This window comes from Vigna umbellata, chromosome 5 (genome assembly GCF_029865625.1).
Source record: "Vigna umbellata cultivar VRB3 chromosome 5, Vumbellata_1.0, whole genome shotgun sequence".
Lineage (NCBI taxonomy): Eukaryota > Viridiplantae > Streptophyta > Magnoliopsida > Fabales > Fabaceae > Vigna > Vigna umbellata.
In genome coordinates this window covers 68,033,561-68,050,661 of record NC_142169.1, presented here as the reverse complement: position 1 = coordinate 68,050,661, position 17,101 = coordinate 68,033,561, and the positions used below count along the sequence as shown (strand labels likewise).

The 17,101-nt window shown below is 34.3% G+C and overlaps 1 protein-coding gene and 1 pseudogene across 1 annotated transcript; both read right to left on the bottom strand.

Annotated features, from left to right (window-relative positions):
- Nucleotides 1-1,114: 1,114 nt before the first annotated feature.
- On the bottom strand, nucleotides 1,115-13,566 carry LOC124833181 (Guanylate-binding family protein). Its single transcript, XM_047307586.2, has 14 exons — nucleotides 13,135-13,566; nucleotides 11,943-12,104; nucleotides 11,679-11,744; nucleotides 11,390-11,533; nucleotides 11,122-11,235; nucleotides 9,986-10,087; nucleotides 9,716-9,901; nucleotides 8,493-8,582; nucleotides 8,288-8,422; nucleotides 5,757-5,879; nucleotides 3,896-3,981; nucleotides 3,211-3,823; nucleotides 2,968-3,045; nucleotides 1,115-2,581 (listed from the first exon to the last, which is right to left on the bottom strand). Exons 1-14 carry the CDS (start codon nucleotides 13,372-13,374, stop codon nucleotides 1,544-1,546), a joined length of 3,177 nt encoding a protein of 1,058 aa, XP_047163542.2. The 5' UTR covers nucleotides 13,375-13,566; the 3' UTR covers nucleotides 1,115-1,543.
- A 2,049-nt stretch (nucleotides 13,567-15,615) lies between these two features.
- On the bottom strand, nucleotides 15,616-16,317 carry LOC124833203 (glutaredoxin-C9 pseudogene; annotated as a pseudogene).
- Between the last annotated feature and the right edge of the window lie 784 nt (nucleotides 16,318-17,101).

Sequence of the window (17,101 nt, the reverse complement as noted above, 5' to 3'; positions counted from 1 at the left end):
AAATTAATTAAAAGTTGATTATTTTATTGGGAAATTTATAATTAAAAGCTAATTAATGCTTTTGTAAAACAATTAATTCAAAATGAGTAATCTATGATAACCATGTTTTAATTTAAAAATAATACAAGTATATTGAGTAGTTGAGTTGATTTTATTATCTTGATAAAATATAATTTGAGTACCATGTCAAAAATTAATTTTACCATAAGAATAAAACATTTCATCTTTGCCTAAACAAACTATATTGATCATAATTAGTTTTTTTTTTTTCTAAAAATATTGACTCTTGCCTTTTTGCTTTTAACGAGTATTTTGACTCTTACCCCTATTAATCTTTCTTCTAGATTATAGTTCAATCAAATGATACTATTTACACCTCTGTATAATTGTCCAAATGATGGTTTAATACTCTCACACCGTTGAAATATTTAAAAGGAAAGTTTAATCCTTTACTCTTTGTTTACTTGAATGGATTTGAGGGAGAATAATTGAGTGGATTTGAGGGAAAGTAATTGAGTGAATTTGAGAAGATTTGAAGATAAATTTTTTTATTATTTATTTGAGTGAATTTGGAAGTAAATTTACTTCCAAATCCACTCTCACCTACCTCTAAATCTCATTCAAATAAACAATAAAAAATATTATTTTCAAATCTTCTCAAATTCATTCAATCACTCTCCTCCAAATTCATTCAAATAAACAAAACCTTAGTAATTTAGCACGTCAATTTGATCATCACCGAACATGAAAGATATATCTCAGTAAATAAGACATTATTAGATCAACCAGAATTAAGAAAATTAATATAACAAATTGGATGAAAACACCAATTTGTTCCCTCAAAAAAGATCCCAAAAACCATTTATTTAGAGAAATATTAAAAATCTAAAGCGAACTTTTATAAATTTAAGAAACTAAACTGAAACCAGTTAACGAATTGGATACTACAAATATATTCTAAATCTTTTTAATCCGTTGTTCAAGAATAAAAGGGATGTACAATCAAAGTGGTATTGCGTTGCATATATATCAAAAATTACATCTAATCCAGACATCAAGCAAGAAACAATATGAAATAGCTTAGTTTTGGTGTCTTTTACATGCGTTTTCACAGTTAGAACGAAAAACCAACCAGACTATATATTTGATTTGAAACTACTGTAAATTACTGCATTCGACAAATCAAGCATACGACTGTTAGTAGAAAACATTTACCAAACTAAAAGGCCAATCTAAATATATGTTTTATAACTAGTCTAATAATATCCACTGTTAGTGGTGTTGGCTTACAAATAAACACCGAATACTACTATTATACAATATCTATTCAATTCAGCTAACTTGAGCATTTAATTTAACAATGAGAGATCAGACCCTCGTACCTTTCGCCAACGGGTTGTCATTGTTAGCAAGCAAACTAAACATCTCTCGTAGACATGCGAACCACCATGGCATAGATATATGGCCCACAACTATGCTAGACGCCTATACTGATGTCGGACACATACGTGCTTCGTTGTAGCAACAAGTTCTTTAAGAAAAGCTATGACTTTTGAATAACACATTTCTCGTACAGGGTAAGGATAGCTTTCTTGTTGGGATTCCTCAACTCAAGCAGCTGATCACCGTAGTTATTTTTTGTCAGCTCTTGTCTGAGCTTCTGGACAGTAAATTTCTTATAATCATCCACGTTACTATGCTGACTGTGGATGTCTTCATCACCCCCAATGGAACCAATATCTTCCGGACTTGTAAACTTAGGCGGATTAGATGTAGTCTTAGATCTCTTAGTCCCCCTTAAAATTCTAGGGCTGGAATCCATGTCCTGAACAGATTCTGCATCCACATCATCATCTACCCTCAAACGCTTTCCACGAGAGGCAGTTTTTAGTTCACTGTCCAGTATTGTTTCATTCAGTCGAAACTTGGTCAGTTCTTGATGCATAGAATCAATTTTTACTTGTGCGGACTGTAACTGGAGAGAGAGAGAATCAGCCCTGCTAATTGCCTGAGCACATGCTTCACGTTCTGTTTCCAAGAGTTGATCAAGAATTTGTGTACTATTTCGTCTGTGTGTTCCATCTTTCTCCAACAGTAAATCTATATCCTTTTCTCTCTGTTCCACCTTTTCCTCTAGTGTTGAAACCCTAAGAAGTGCGTCTCTCTCTGAATCCCCCACTCTTCGCAATTCATTTTCCAAATTACCTTTCTCCCTCTCCAAATTTTCAATTTTCCTCTTAGCTCTTTCTATATGTGTGAGTCTCTCCATTGCAAGCCTTTGCATCTCGCTCTTCTCCTTCTGAGCCAAGGCAGCTTCGGCCCGAGCTTTGTCAGCTACTTCAGTAACCCTTACAGCTTCTTTTTCAGCATTTTGACAAATTTCCTTGACTTCCTCAAATGCTTCGCACTCAGATTTGTACTTCTCCTTTAGATGGCTAATCCCCTGTTGCATTACCATCACATCCTTCTCATATGACAGAGCCCTCGCATTTTCAGCTTTCAATCTCTCAGTCAACTTAATAATTTCAAGCCTCTGTGGCGATATTTCTGATTCATAGTTTCTTATTTTTGACTCTGCAGCCTGCACACATTTCTAGGTCAGACATGGTATTTAGACACATAAGGTCAACATGTGTTCAATGGACAAAACAAAAGTCGATTACAAAAGCATACAGATTGTATTCATGTTTCAAAAATGATTCTCTGTTGTACATCGTTGTTTAAATTAAGTGATACTCGATTAAAATACTAACCGTGGCATTCACAGAAACTATCAACTCCAACAATCTTTTCGTTTTTTGTTTTATTTTGCGTTAATAGGAATGTAAAAGGGAAGGTCGGACTATTAAATAAATAATGTAATTCGTCAATAAACATACATAAGATAAATGTTATGAAGACGGATGTGAAAGGAGAATAGTTTATAGAACAGTTTTTTTGAATTAACTAAACGGGCATAAACCTTACCTTCAATTCCAACTTCAAAGTTGTTAAACAACGCTCCGCGTGCTCAATTTTAGCAGTTTTCTCCTTTAGTCTATCTTCCTGTATAAATGAAGGAGATATGAATAAGAAGTTCATTCTCCATCCCATTCATCACATACAACATTGATAAGGTAATGTTTCAATGTGAACTTTATGCTACATAGCAATTCCAGGTAACCAGAGATTTACAGAAGTGAAGTGAGGACATCAGAGAGCTTAGCTTACCTTTTCAACCAAAGTGCAAGAAAACTCTTCTCTTAAAGCATCTTCCCTCAATTGTGTTTGATTGTTTGTGTAATCCTGCACAATTGCTGCCTTCTCTAGAGCAGCTTTTACTTCTCTAACAGCAATGTCATACTTCCGCTTCCACTCTGCAGCCTCCTCTTGAGCAGACTGAGATTGCTCCCTCGCTGCAGCCAACCTTGTTTCAGCAGCACTGCTATGTGACTTGAGAGCATCTATTTCAGAACTAGCTTGGTCCTCCTCAGATTTCTGTCTAGATAAAACTTGTTCATATTTTCTTTTCCAGTCTATGGATCCTTGCTTGGTAGAATCCAACGTTTTTGATAAGCTAGAATATCTCTCATCCAGCGAGCAACAGCTTGCCCGCAAATCAGTTATGCTATTCATATATTGATCGGTTAGTTCCTTCTTATCATTGATGGCATCCTCATAGCGTTTAATATACTCAGACTTTTCATTTTCACTGGTTTCCAGCCGCTTATAAAGCAGGGTCATCTTATTTTCAATCAGTCGACAGTTTAAACTGAGAGAACTCTTGTCAGATTCAACTTTATCTATTAATCTCCTGGTCAGGTCCAGTACGGGGCCTTCAAAACTAGTGTCACCAACAAGTAAATTATTAAAAGTCAATTTTAAGGAACAATTTAAAAAGTCTCTGCAGACAAACCTTTGATGTAAGAAGACTGCAAGTTTTTGCCACTTCCCTGGAGCTTGAATGGATTTTTCATATTCACATAAAAGAGCATCAAAAACCTGCAAAAAGAGATAAATAATCAAGTCAATTTGACATTTCGATAAGTTCTTTCTCAAATTTCTACTTTAGGATCGCCATATTACATAAAATGAATTGCCTTGAATTGCAATTGCAAACCGTCAGGTGAGAGATTACATTTGCGCTGAATTATACGACCAATTGAAGAGAAAAATGATTACCTTAAATAAATGAACACATCGTCTACAGCTAAATAGTTGTTTTCTTTTCATGAAAAAAGCTGATAGGCCAAAAGAATGAATACGTCACTTGATAACTGTTTCTGTTTTCATGAGAGCAGAAGCAATGAAGTATTTAACTTAAAAAATGAAAGAGCATTCACATCAAGAAATCTAAAAGATGTGTACAGGAAAACATTTTACGCAGGTTGACAACAATTTTGAACCACATGGATTTCAACTCTCTATAGTGAGGGGGGAGTGCACGTAACAGAGAAGTGGAGAATAGTGTAGAGTTACAGCCAATGATTAGAAAATATAAGAAACTGACTACTTCATGACTTCTTATATATCTACATGAATCTTATAAGAATCCCATTGATTTTGCACATTCACTGCAAAGTGAACCACTCGATTTGGACAAGACAAAAACCAAGCATATAAAAATGCATCCTGAAAGCAAATATTATGGGAAAAGCAATTTTACAAAGTACCGTCATATGTTTGTTTCCCTTTTCTCATTTAAGGTTTCTATATGGGGGACACACTGGTGGTGCAAAGGATGTGCTAATTTTATAACCATGTCACTAATAAGTTCATAATCAACAATGTGATCAAAGCAGTGGCAGCACCACCAAAACGATTTTGGTTAAACCTCAACAGATATCATAGAGAAGAAGGAAGGGTTGAGCATTTGAAATTGCACAATAATAACTGTTGCACTTACCAAATTAGCCCGAGTATATTGTGACTTAGGAAGTAGAGTTAGAATTAATTATTCTAATCTTGTAAATTGCATTGTGAATTTACTAGTTTGTAATCATCATGTTATTATAACTATCCTGAGGCAGAGTTCATTTTCACTCAAGCTTTTCCATTCGATCTAGAGTAATTGCCTCCTTCAAAAAATTGTTTCAAAATACATGTCCGAAATATAGTCAAGTACAGAAGAAAATAGCAGTACAGCACTATTTAAAGTTGGTTTTATCTTCTATGCTGTAATATAATTAATAAAAGTTGTGCTTCCAATATGTTATCACAATTGATACAAATCATGTTTAGTTTACCTTGCTTTAGAGAAATAATAAATTTTATTCCAGCTTCATAGGAGAGCTTTTGAAAGAAAATATGAATATTTACCCACAAAAATCAAATCCGAATATGCTGTGTTTAATTGAAAGAAAACCTGCTTATCTGTTCACAAGACTTCTAACTTGCTAAAAGTATGTTTCATGTTACAGCTCCTTATTGGTGGCTTATAAGCAACCGTTGTACACCAACAAAGTCAAACCAAAAAAAAAAAAGAAAAATAACTCATCTAGAAACCAGAAACAAATATCCTAATTCATATATATAGCACATTTAAGTGATACAGAAAGGTGAGGTGGAAGAAACTCAGAAGAAATAAATTTTAGATATGCACTATCCCACCTTCTCAAAGCCATCATGCATAAAGCTAATATGCAGCCTAAATATCTTCAACAATGCTCATAAGATGTCTCCAAATTAAAACCAAAAGAAATCACTAAACTGGAACCAACAAACAGAGCACTAAAACTAGATTAATAAATATTTGCAGTTAGCTAAACAACAATTACCTTTGCAACATTATCTATCTTTGCATCAGATGAATTACAAGCCGCCCTCAGCCTCTTTTCCATAGACTGAATGGCATTAGAGCATTGTAGATCAGCTTCTATATATGCATTCCGTTTAAAATCCTGCTCGAAGCCAATAAATTAGAACCACAACATACAATATTAACCCACAACCCAAACAGGGAAAAAGCAAGCCCGTTGCAAATATATAGTGTAAGAATTTTAGTCGTGTTAGATTAGTCAAAGATCAAAAAGCAGAATTCATTTTTTTTTAAATTTGAACGCAGTATCATATGGTGCTTGACAAGCACCACATGATGCTTGCCAATAAAAAAGAAGAAAATAAGTCTAAGCATCTGTCACAGGCCCACAAGGAAGGTCAAATCTAATTTGATCGAGTGATACATTGACAGAAAAGAAGAGAATTTTCTTACCAAGGGATTAAAAAATATATATAGACTAATAATGAAAGGGATTATATAGCCAAAAACAACTTTAGCCACCTTATAAGAAATATTCTATTTGGAACAGAAACCACACAACTGATACTATGTAACACCATGCATATTTATTTCAAGGTTCTAATTGCAAGCTAGAATAAACCCTGCCAGGATTCCAATAAATCCTTTGAAATTAATCCAACAATGAGCAGCTGCAGCACACAAGAGTTTTGCAAGGAGATGTGCACAAGTGGCTTTTGAGTTTAAAGTGATTAAAACTTTTCAAAATAATACAACCCGGTTTATTCTCTCAACAAAAGCAGAGAGTAGAAATCAAATATCCTGATTTCTATTTGCACATAATATGCTGCCAACAGAAAACAAATGATTCTGTTTAGCATTATAAGTAAATGATAACCGGCCTGTCCACTCCTTTATAATGGGAAAAAAATGTTACCCAACTTAATAAGATTCAAGACAGAAGAATTAAAGATGAGACTAATTAGCTGTAGTTACAGGACTAGCTGGGTGGTTGGGGTTGAAGGGACAAGGGATTAGCATATAAACAGTTAGAGGTTGTAGAGGAGGCTTCACGGAGAGAAATATTCACATTGAGGAACTGGCGACTCAGTTATAAAAAGGAAAGCCTTTGTCAGTGGCAGACTTTCGGAGTTATCTCCTTTTTTCAGTTTGTCATTCAATCTACATGGAAATGTTCATTCCATTTTCACTATTTTCTGTTCCAGTATTACTTTCCTTGAAATAATAAAATTGTTTTCAGTAAACAACAATTGACCTGGCTGCGTACAGAACTCTTACTGAGGAAGAGATGGAACAAATATGCATTAGATAGCTCAGTGGAGTTTCTGAGAAAGACAACAAACAAGAATAATGTAGTCATGCTATATGGAGTCAAATGAGGTAATATAAAAAAGAACAACGACAATATTGAAGGACCTCAGCAATCACAGAATGAATGAATAAAGAAAGCATTAGAATTGAAAGAAAGCACATCTGTGCAGCCCCATGGGATTATCCAAACCTATACAAATACAAGCATCATTGGCCCCTGTCAGGAGTACCTTCATACCAACACACAATTCAGACAGGGGTGTAGAAGGACAAAGAACATCAAATTTGTCAGAAAAAAAGGTCCACCACCCCCACCGCTAGCACATTCCCAAGAGAAACACAGGAACTCAAAAACTTCAATATCAATAATATCAAAAGAGAAGGTAGATTTTTTCAATGTGAACAGACATTTGATCCCACACACAAATGCCCGAAAAAGAAGTATGATGGTTACAATCTAGGTAATAGTAGAAGATGAACAGGCAGATGATAACAAGGGGATTATCAAAACTCAATTTGCAAAATTACGTAAGATGGACAAAAAAAGTTCTCAAACAGGGTGGAATCCCAATTTCAACCCTTAGTACAAAATATGGTAGAAGAATAAAAGACAGATTAGCCAAAGTAGTTGTAGTAGTCAGAAAAAAATAGACACATCGTTAAGAGTAGCTAAAAAAATTGATTTTGGTTAGCATTGTGAGGATATTTAGTTAGCTCAAATAATAGACAGATTAGAAGAGCTTTTATTTCGAATTGGTAACATTTAAGGGAACTAAGTAGCAGCTCAATTATAAAAGGCCAAACTATTTGAAAGGGAAACCCCTGGAAGGTGAATTCTCTTCTTTTCTTTGTCATTCAGTGTATATTACATAAATGATCTTACTTCTCAATTCCGTTTTCTCTCTATCCAGAATTACTTCAGACTAAATTCTTGGGTTTGTAAACATTTAAGGGAACTAAGTAGCAGCTCAATTATAAAAGGCCAAACTATTTGAAAGGGAAACCCCTGGAAGGTGAATTCTCTTCTTTTCTTTGTCATTCAGTGTATATTACATAAATGATCTTACTTCTCAATTCCGTTTTCTCTCTATCCAGAATTACTTCAGACTAAATTCTTGGGTTCGTAACATACCTCCTGAATAAAAAAAAAGTTTCATGTTTCCTTTCATAAGCAAATAACTTTTACCAAATAAAGTTTAATCAGCTAATTGCACTCAAATAATTTCAAATATTCCATACCTCAAACTCCTTTTTGAAAAACTTCTGCAGCATGCCTTCATATTTTGTTCGTACTACACCAAGCCCAACAGCACTAGCAGTAAAAGCTCCCATTGAAATCCGAACTGCTTTTTCATGTGCTTCCCTCAAAGCAACCTACAAGCACTGCAATTTAAATAGGGAAATATATGAAACATATAATCAACATTCAACTTGAATAACTCACTTCCTCAGGCGGCTTAGTTCGGTCAAAAGAGGACATATAAATTTTGGCGGCAGAATCATATGCCTTCTGACACTCAGCTTCTTCAACACTCTGCAAGTAACAATGACATAAACAAACAAAACTTAAGGAATTTATGCTTGAATAGAAACATTTTTCTCCCAACTTATTTTACATCCATTAATGAATCCATTACATATACACGTTAAGAAGCACAAGTGGAAATCCTCACAGGTACAAGTTCACAAGCCAGAAAATTATAACTCGTTTATATTAGAAGGGCATAGAAGAATACAGTACACACACTTATGTGAAGAAATTTCCCGATTTTTGGTGGTTGTGAAAATAATGAACATTATGTCACAATATCAAGCTATTTAAACAATGTTCATGTTAGGATGGCCTCTGTTAATTAGGCATTGTCAGTTGAGACTTCATAGTTGGCCCTATAGTTATTCAGAATAGATAATTAGTAAAGGGCTGTTATAAGTAGAGGAAAGACATCATATGTTAGGGTATAAGGAGAAGGAAAAGTTAGTTAGGATATTTAAAATATTGATGAGTTTGTTGCTTGATGTGTTACATATAAACAGAGGAAGAAGGGTAGGAGAGAGGAAGGATGTTCATTTTGTAGATTGAGAATTAGCTCTATGTTAAAGGAGAAATCTTTTGTAAAGGAAAAACCCTTGGAGGAGTGAGGGATCTCTTTTTCTTTTTATTTTCATTCTATTCAATAAATAAAAAACATTCTTGGTTCCAAACATCGTAGAGGAAGTGATAGAGTATAGTAGAATTACCAAGCAGTTTTGCTCTCTTTTATTTTATCGTGATAGGAGTTACTTAGCTTATTGAGCTTTTAGTCAGGTGGCCCATCTATTGTAATACGTATAGTCTAAGCTTCCGATTTACATTTTCATAATACTATTCTTTTCTGTTAAAAGAATTCATAACAAAAAATGCTTAAACAAATCTAATTCTTTCATTGTTAACCATAAACCAAATAGGTTGGAGAGAATAACCAATTAGAGAGAAGAGCTACTTAGTATTTTAATTATTTATAAAGATTGTCCGAACGTTTTAGTAAAAGTTTTTTATTCACTAACTTCTTTATTACTTTTCAACGACAGCAAGAATGAATGGAGAGAAAAATTCATTTTATGATATGACAAGTGTTACTCTCGTTCTTTTTTCACGTGCAGCCTTTATTTAATGATGGACACACTAACCTGCCAGGAGGAAGAAATTGTAGGCACAGCACCATGATTGAGAGCATCCAGATAAGATTCAGTGATCCCGATCAAAAGAGGACCTGTCATCATAGTTGCCCCAACTTGTTTTGGCCTTGTTCTCTCGAAAACAAACTTTGCCAAAGCATCTAGGCCAGATCGAAATTCAGGCCGTAAATTTTGCAACTGCACATCGAAGATAAAATTTTCACAAAATAAGAAGCAATAAAATGAATGACAAAAGAATATGGTAGCTGGTAAGTCACCAACCGTTATCTGATCAAGTCGCTGTAGGTCATTTTCATTGTTCAGAGGTCGCACAAGAGTGAAGCATTCCCTATCCGGGAATAAAGCCCGAACAGAATCTCGAATCTACTAATTGATATTGTAAGAAAATTAGCACTTCCAGCAAAGCAAACCAAGTTCATAATTTCCACAGGCTTAAAAGCTTATGAAATGCAGTAGGTTTAAAATGATAGTGCACAACAATATTGAGAGCATGCACTACAATAAAATAAAATAAGCAAATGGAAAGTAGATAAGTCAATACCAAAATTCATGGTCAAAAGTCAAGCGATGTTTTATAGGTACTCCTACATTTGTTCTATTTTTCTAATGAAAACTCATGTGTAACAAATAATTAATGAAAACATAAAATTTGTTGTAATTGTTACATGAGTTTTCATTGGGAAATGAAACTAAAAGTACCTATAAAACAACCTCCAAGTTTTTGTTCTAAGCGCATCTCTATCCGATTATTTTATTTCCCATATTTTCTCATGTATTTTTTAGATGCAGAAAAAACCAAGTGCGTTCTGTATTGGTTGGTAAGGACAGTCAGTTTTCAAGTTGTTAGCACAGAAGAGGAATAGGGGCAGTTAGAACAGTTAGGGGAAGTTAGAGCACATCAATTAAATAAATATTACGGATGGAAGATTCGAAACAGGTATTTATCCATTGGGAATTGCTGCACTAAAGTCTAGATTCATGAATATTGAGATTCATGAATATTGCTTATATTGTCCTCATAAGATTCCACTTACCATACATTTACTCTACATAAATGTAATTATTTCTGAAATGTATATAAAGCATATGTCCTGCTGAGTGCATTTTTTGCTCTAGTAATTCATCAAAACTAAATCTTGAACTGATAGATTCATTTCATTCAGATAATCAGAAAGTTCGTAAGAAAGCAGAAACCCTTTGTGAAGGAGAAAAATATTTCTTCTATTCTTAAGCATTCAATAAAATTATTCATCCTTTGCATGTCTCTACCAATTTCATTTCATACCAAGCCAAGTATTTCCAATTTATTTAAGGATCATGTTCAGACAGGTAAGCCTTGTAAGTCATTAATAATTCCTGAAGAAAATTAATAAAAAAAAAAGGAAGTAGAAAGATGCCTCATTCTTGGCAGTTATATCTCTTCCACTCCCTTGGACAGGCCTCAAAGCAATTTCCAGATAGTCACGGGGTGTTATTTTTCTGTTATCTTCTACTAGGTCCAAATAAAAGTCCTGCCAGCAAGAGGAAAGAGAAATAAGGTAAAGACTGAAACTAGACAACAGAAGTAGGCTAAAATGACATAAGGACACAGGGTCAGAAATTAAGAATTTCAAGTTTCCCAAAATATGAGGTGAAACAATGACAAAAGGTTTGTATACAACTCACTCTTAGAAGCCAGACAAAAATAGGGGAAAATTGACCCAGTTCAGACACCGAATTCCTCCCTCCAGATGCTCTAACACGAATGTGCTTTGTCATCTGAGTGACAAGAGAAAGTCGATCAAGAGCAGCCTCATCGATACCACCCATCTAAAAAAGTGAAAATAGGGAATGAATTTGTATCTTCACGAGTGGATCAACAAACTGGTCACTAAATTATCAAAATCAAAAAGTATGCAGAAGTAAAAGCACACTCAATTATACGTAAATATAAGATTTTATAAGTTAACCCAACCTGGTTATAAATAAACATGCTAGACAAAAGGACAGCCAATGAGAAGATCTGGGTGCTATATGTTCCCTGTACATTAAGAAAAACAGAGAAAAAGAAGGAAAGAACATCACAACGGATGGAAATGGCTACCTACGTATACACAAGAAACTGAATACAAAAGGCATTAACGTAATACTACAATAGTTAGCATATATATCCAAAATCCAGTGATTGGAACACCAAACAGACAGAAACTATTAACAAGCATGTGTAATCCAAGCTAACCGTTTGGTCATAAGCATCTATTCCTTCACTGTCTAATAGCAGGAGATTGTACTCTGTTCCATCAAGGGAAGTCCTCTTCAACGGTGTACTCCACAACCAAAGCCCTTTGGTACATGGACGATGCGTTGATGCTACATGAAATCCACTAGTCCTCCCAAGAAGCTACGATATAATGAGCAAATTCTGAATTTTTACCACGAGACTGATAAAGAAGTTGTGCAAAAAGTAGTTACTCAGAATGACTGAGTCTCATCTCATGCAAGCAGGTAATTACTACATGGAGAGTTAGCATGAAAGCTGGCTAGCATGCCAACTGTAACTGACCTGTTAGATTGCATAATAAGGAAAAGTAATCTCTCAGATGTATAAAATAGGAACATTGTAAGGAAAACTTTTCAGATGAATAAGCTCAAACACATTTCATTCTGAAATTCTCTCCGATGTTTTCTTCTGCTTTCTCACTTTCTCTCTATACTAGGTAGTTTCTTTCAATCGCATTCCACTCTGATAAATCATATCCAAGAAGGTGAGAGGAAACGCAAAGCCAAAAAACATTCCCCATTCTTACTGATAAACATACAAGCATTAGAGCTAATAACATTTTGTTAAGAGGCAAAATATGTAATTAAAAACAACAATAAAATGGTTTTTCGACGGGGTGTTTTCATTGATCATATAGCATGAGCTTCAAACCTTATGTATAGAATCCATCACCCTTTTCCTTCACTTTAAAATCAAAGCCAGAGAGTTTACCTAGCAAGAAAAGTGGTTCACGACTTTTTCTCGTCCATACTTACAATCCATAAAACACAGCAGACACAACAGACAGCGTCTCATTAGGCAGACAAACACCTACTAACAAAGTGATACATTTCAATAATTCTAGAAACGACACACAATCTAAGAACTATTGCTAAGTATGGCTTACTTAGAGAACCCACTCTAACGAGCATCTCATAGATAGGGCTTGGACACCCTATGAAATCCAAGTCTTTTAAAAAGCCAATTAACTTAAAATTACATCCATGCGTAGGTAAAACTTAAAAACCCCAGTTATTAAACCTATACAGCATCTCTAACAGCACGGAACGCCCTTACCAATGGTTACGTAAAATGCCTGTAAACTACAAGGTATTATTAATCCCTAAACCCCAAAGGAAAAATCATTTATTGACCTCACTTGAAAGTTCACCTGGTTTAGAATGAAACTCTTGCCCTGGCGCGCGCGACCACACACAGAGACCACGCCGACGGGCTCCTTGACGAGCTGGAGTGTGGCTACCGCTTCCGGGTCCATGCGAAACCGTCCGTTCTCGTCGCAATAGACAAGGCGAATTGGCCTCGCCGGACCCGTCACCGGCGACGAAGAAGGAGTCACCAACGGTGAGGAATCGGCCGCATTGTCCCTTCTTCGACTGAAAAAGTTCATCATTTTCGTCAAGTTCTTTCTCAGATACCTGTCATGTGTTGAGAAAACAGGCAAATTCAAAAGGACCAAGGTTTAAACTTGGAGAGAAAGACTTTAAAAGGACTTTTTTAACCCTGTACTTCTTGTGATGAAACCATTAAACGCCAGGACCGCATAGTCATTTGCATCCTAACATAGTTTTTGCTGTCTCGTTCAAATGGTCGAAATCTCAGCGGCAAGATTCACAGCCTCGCGGTACAAGAATTCCGTAAAATGGACTAAATTTAAGTTTAATTCATCTCTAAATCGATTTAGGTGGCACAACAATCATAATTTAAAATAGTTTGAAAATAATATTTTATTAAATGTATATAATTTAATATAGTTTGAGACTTCGATATATTCATTGTGATATAGACTTTTTCATTTTTGGACAGGTATGTTGTCTTTTTACTTGGTTGGGTTAAAAATGTAAAAAATAAATTGAATGAACAAGTTAACATTCTTAAATAGTTATATGTAAAGATTTTGACACCATGAAAATTGTATGAACTGGTGTAATTTTCTTAATTAACTCTTTCTTTATCAGCACAAAATTAAAATTTTAATGGTATTTTGAAATATAAATTAAGTATCATTTGAACTATTTATACTTTAATACAGTTTTACTTTAATATTTATTGGAAAATATCTTAAATATGTTCGCAAAAGAACTATATATATATACTAATTTTAAAATTAAAATATGTTAAAACGAATTTTAATTTTATTTCAAAATTCAAGAACTACATATATATTTAATCATATTTTTATTAAAAAAATATGATTTTTAGAATTTAAATATTAAATTATTATAGTTAAAAGTTGAAATTAATTTCATTAAGTTACTTCATTTTTTTAATTATAACAATACAAAATTCAAACACGTGTGTCCAACAACATTAAACAACTTCTAAATTAAAATCTTAATCTTGAACAACTGCTTTGTGTCTTTACCATCTTTAACATCGTACTAATTATAGACTAAGCCACCCAAAGCATGCAATCAGAATATACATGAAGACGAAAACTCCAAAGTCAGTCACTATGTCGAACCACCCCTAACCATTCTCCTCTACAAGCATGGAAACACTAATCTTCAAAAATCCTAATCTTCGGTGAATAAGGAAAACTATAATGTGACTGTCTCTTTCTGGACAATTCGCACCTCATCAAATAAAATGTGGTAGTCACATGTTTTATGGGTAGCTAATCATATGACACACGGCTATTAATGTAAAAAAAAACTAATATTGTTGGTCGTAGAGGACCACGTTTAAAAGTTTTTAAAAGGAGATAAATAAAAATATATCAAAGTTTGAAAGAGAAATCATATTTAATCCGAAATGAAACAAATAATTTGATAATATTTTTTTTCTTGCTGCGTTACTTTTGTTTAGAGCAGTCGCTTTTAAATTCTATACATTGATAACCTTATAATATTATTTCCAAAATTAACAACTAATTGCAACTCAAATTGCTATTATTCTTGTTGAGATCTGATCAACACTAATTGGTAAGTAAAAATGAAAATTTCAACCATCTTTCGTCAACGGTAGATGAAATTATATTTGAAAATTTTCATTGACAGATATCATTAATTATGATTAAAATTAAAATTTAACAATTTTTCGTATGAAAGTAAACATGGATGATGTTTCGATATCGGGTGATACGAAAAACTCTTTGAATACCATCTTCGTAAGAGAATTTGTAACTCAACCTTAATAAATCTTCAACGCTCTCTGTTAATAAAAATTAATTTTCTTAATAATGCACGGTTAGAAAGAGAAGACGTCTCCTTCTCCTGACCCATAATAAAAAAAAAAAAAAAAGATGTAAATTTGGTACTTCTTATATGCAATACTGGGTTCGATTGACCTGGTCTCCTTTTCTCCTATCCATCTGTCCAATTCATTCGGATCCAATATCATCAACTTCATGTCCCCGTAACATTCAAAACTAATATTTTCACGACATCTCATTCTCTCATCCCAAAAACCAAAAAATAATAGATCCGGCACCTCATTTGAGAAAAACACAAATTAATTAAAATTCTAAAACAAGAAAACTACTCTAATTAAAAAAAAAATCAAATTATATTCATAATACAACCAGTTAACGCAGCACATTTACCTCTTAGTTATTCTTGTCATTTGTTTCCCTCTAGAATAAATAGGTGACTCGAGAACAGTTAGAATATGGTTTTGTAAGAGATTCTCAAGATTCAAGATGAACTTGTACGTCAAATTTAACTAACTTAAACATAATGTACAGAATTTCTTCGCTTCTCAACACGACGCAGTTATTCACAACACAACGGAGTTTCTCTCGCCAATCCAAGAGACTTAGAGAAAGAAGAAAGAAAAAAGGGAAATCAATCTAAGAAAAAATTTCTATATGTGATTAATTTCCCTCTCAAGAAATTAAAGAAAAAAAGAGGTAAATTAGTCAGAGCCACAAGGCACCAGCGTCCTTTAATATGGGAACCAATTCACCTGATATATGAGTGGCCATGACTCGTTCCAAGCCCCCGAATAGCTTGCCGGCGAGGAAGACCGCCGGAAACTGGAGTGCTTCGGCGGTGTGAGGGGAGAGGTGGCGAGCAACGGCAGCCTCGTGGTCCTCGTGGACCTCATAAACGGGAGGGTTGACTCCAAGGCCTTGTAACAACCTTTTGACCACGTGGCACATGCAGCAGCCCCGTCTCCCAATGATGACGACGGCGTTTTCTGAAACCACTGTGGCCACGCTGGCTGGATCAGCGCCATTGGATCCCGCGGTCCCTCCGGCGTGTGACCGGTCATGTGCGCCGGTAGGGATGCAAGTTCTGTAGGGAATGGCTTGGTGCATGGTAGAGAGAGAAAAGAGGAGGAGAGAAAGGTGTGGAAGAGGGAGGAGTAAAGGGGGCAGAGATGGAAATATAAAGAAAGTGAAGGGAGGGGGGACTGTAACGTCAACGGCAGTTACATAATTGTACGTCACCGCTGTTGTGGGTGACGCGCTATTACGTCACCAACACGGTCAATACATTCCAGGAAGATACATTCATGACCTAATGAAACGCTGAGAAATGTTTTTCATTGTCCCGGTAAATCACTCACCTTCTTTCCTACTAACTTCTTCTCATTTTGTATATCACTACTTAACTTCCGTCTTTGCATACGCAACTTCTTACGTGTTAATAATTCAATGTTGATGTTTTTTTCTTGTTTTATATTATCAATGTATATATATCAATAATTTATTTAGGTGAAATGAATAGACCATATACCTTGGAGTAATAATGTATTTAGGATAAAAATGGCTGGTTTGAAAAAGTTGTTAATATAATTTTATTAGACATTTTTAATGATATTGGAGGCTTCATACGATAAGGAAAAAATAATACTTTATTTAAATATAATTATAGACAAAATTGTGTAGGTAAACAAGATATTTGTTTTTATTAATTATTGTTGATGCATTTTAACTTTATTTTATATTTGAGTTTTGTTCTGTAGCAAGTTAATAATCGTGTAGTATGATTAAAGATATTTATTGGATAAAATATTTGGTTAAAGATATTTTAAACAGTTAAGATATTTATGAGTAACTAACCCGATTTTCAAGTAAGGTAATTTTTATTTGGCTTATAAATATAACGACAGGATCAAAGTCCAGGTACGTTCTATTCACACTAGATAATATTTTATACTCTCTTGAGAGCTGA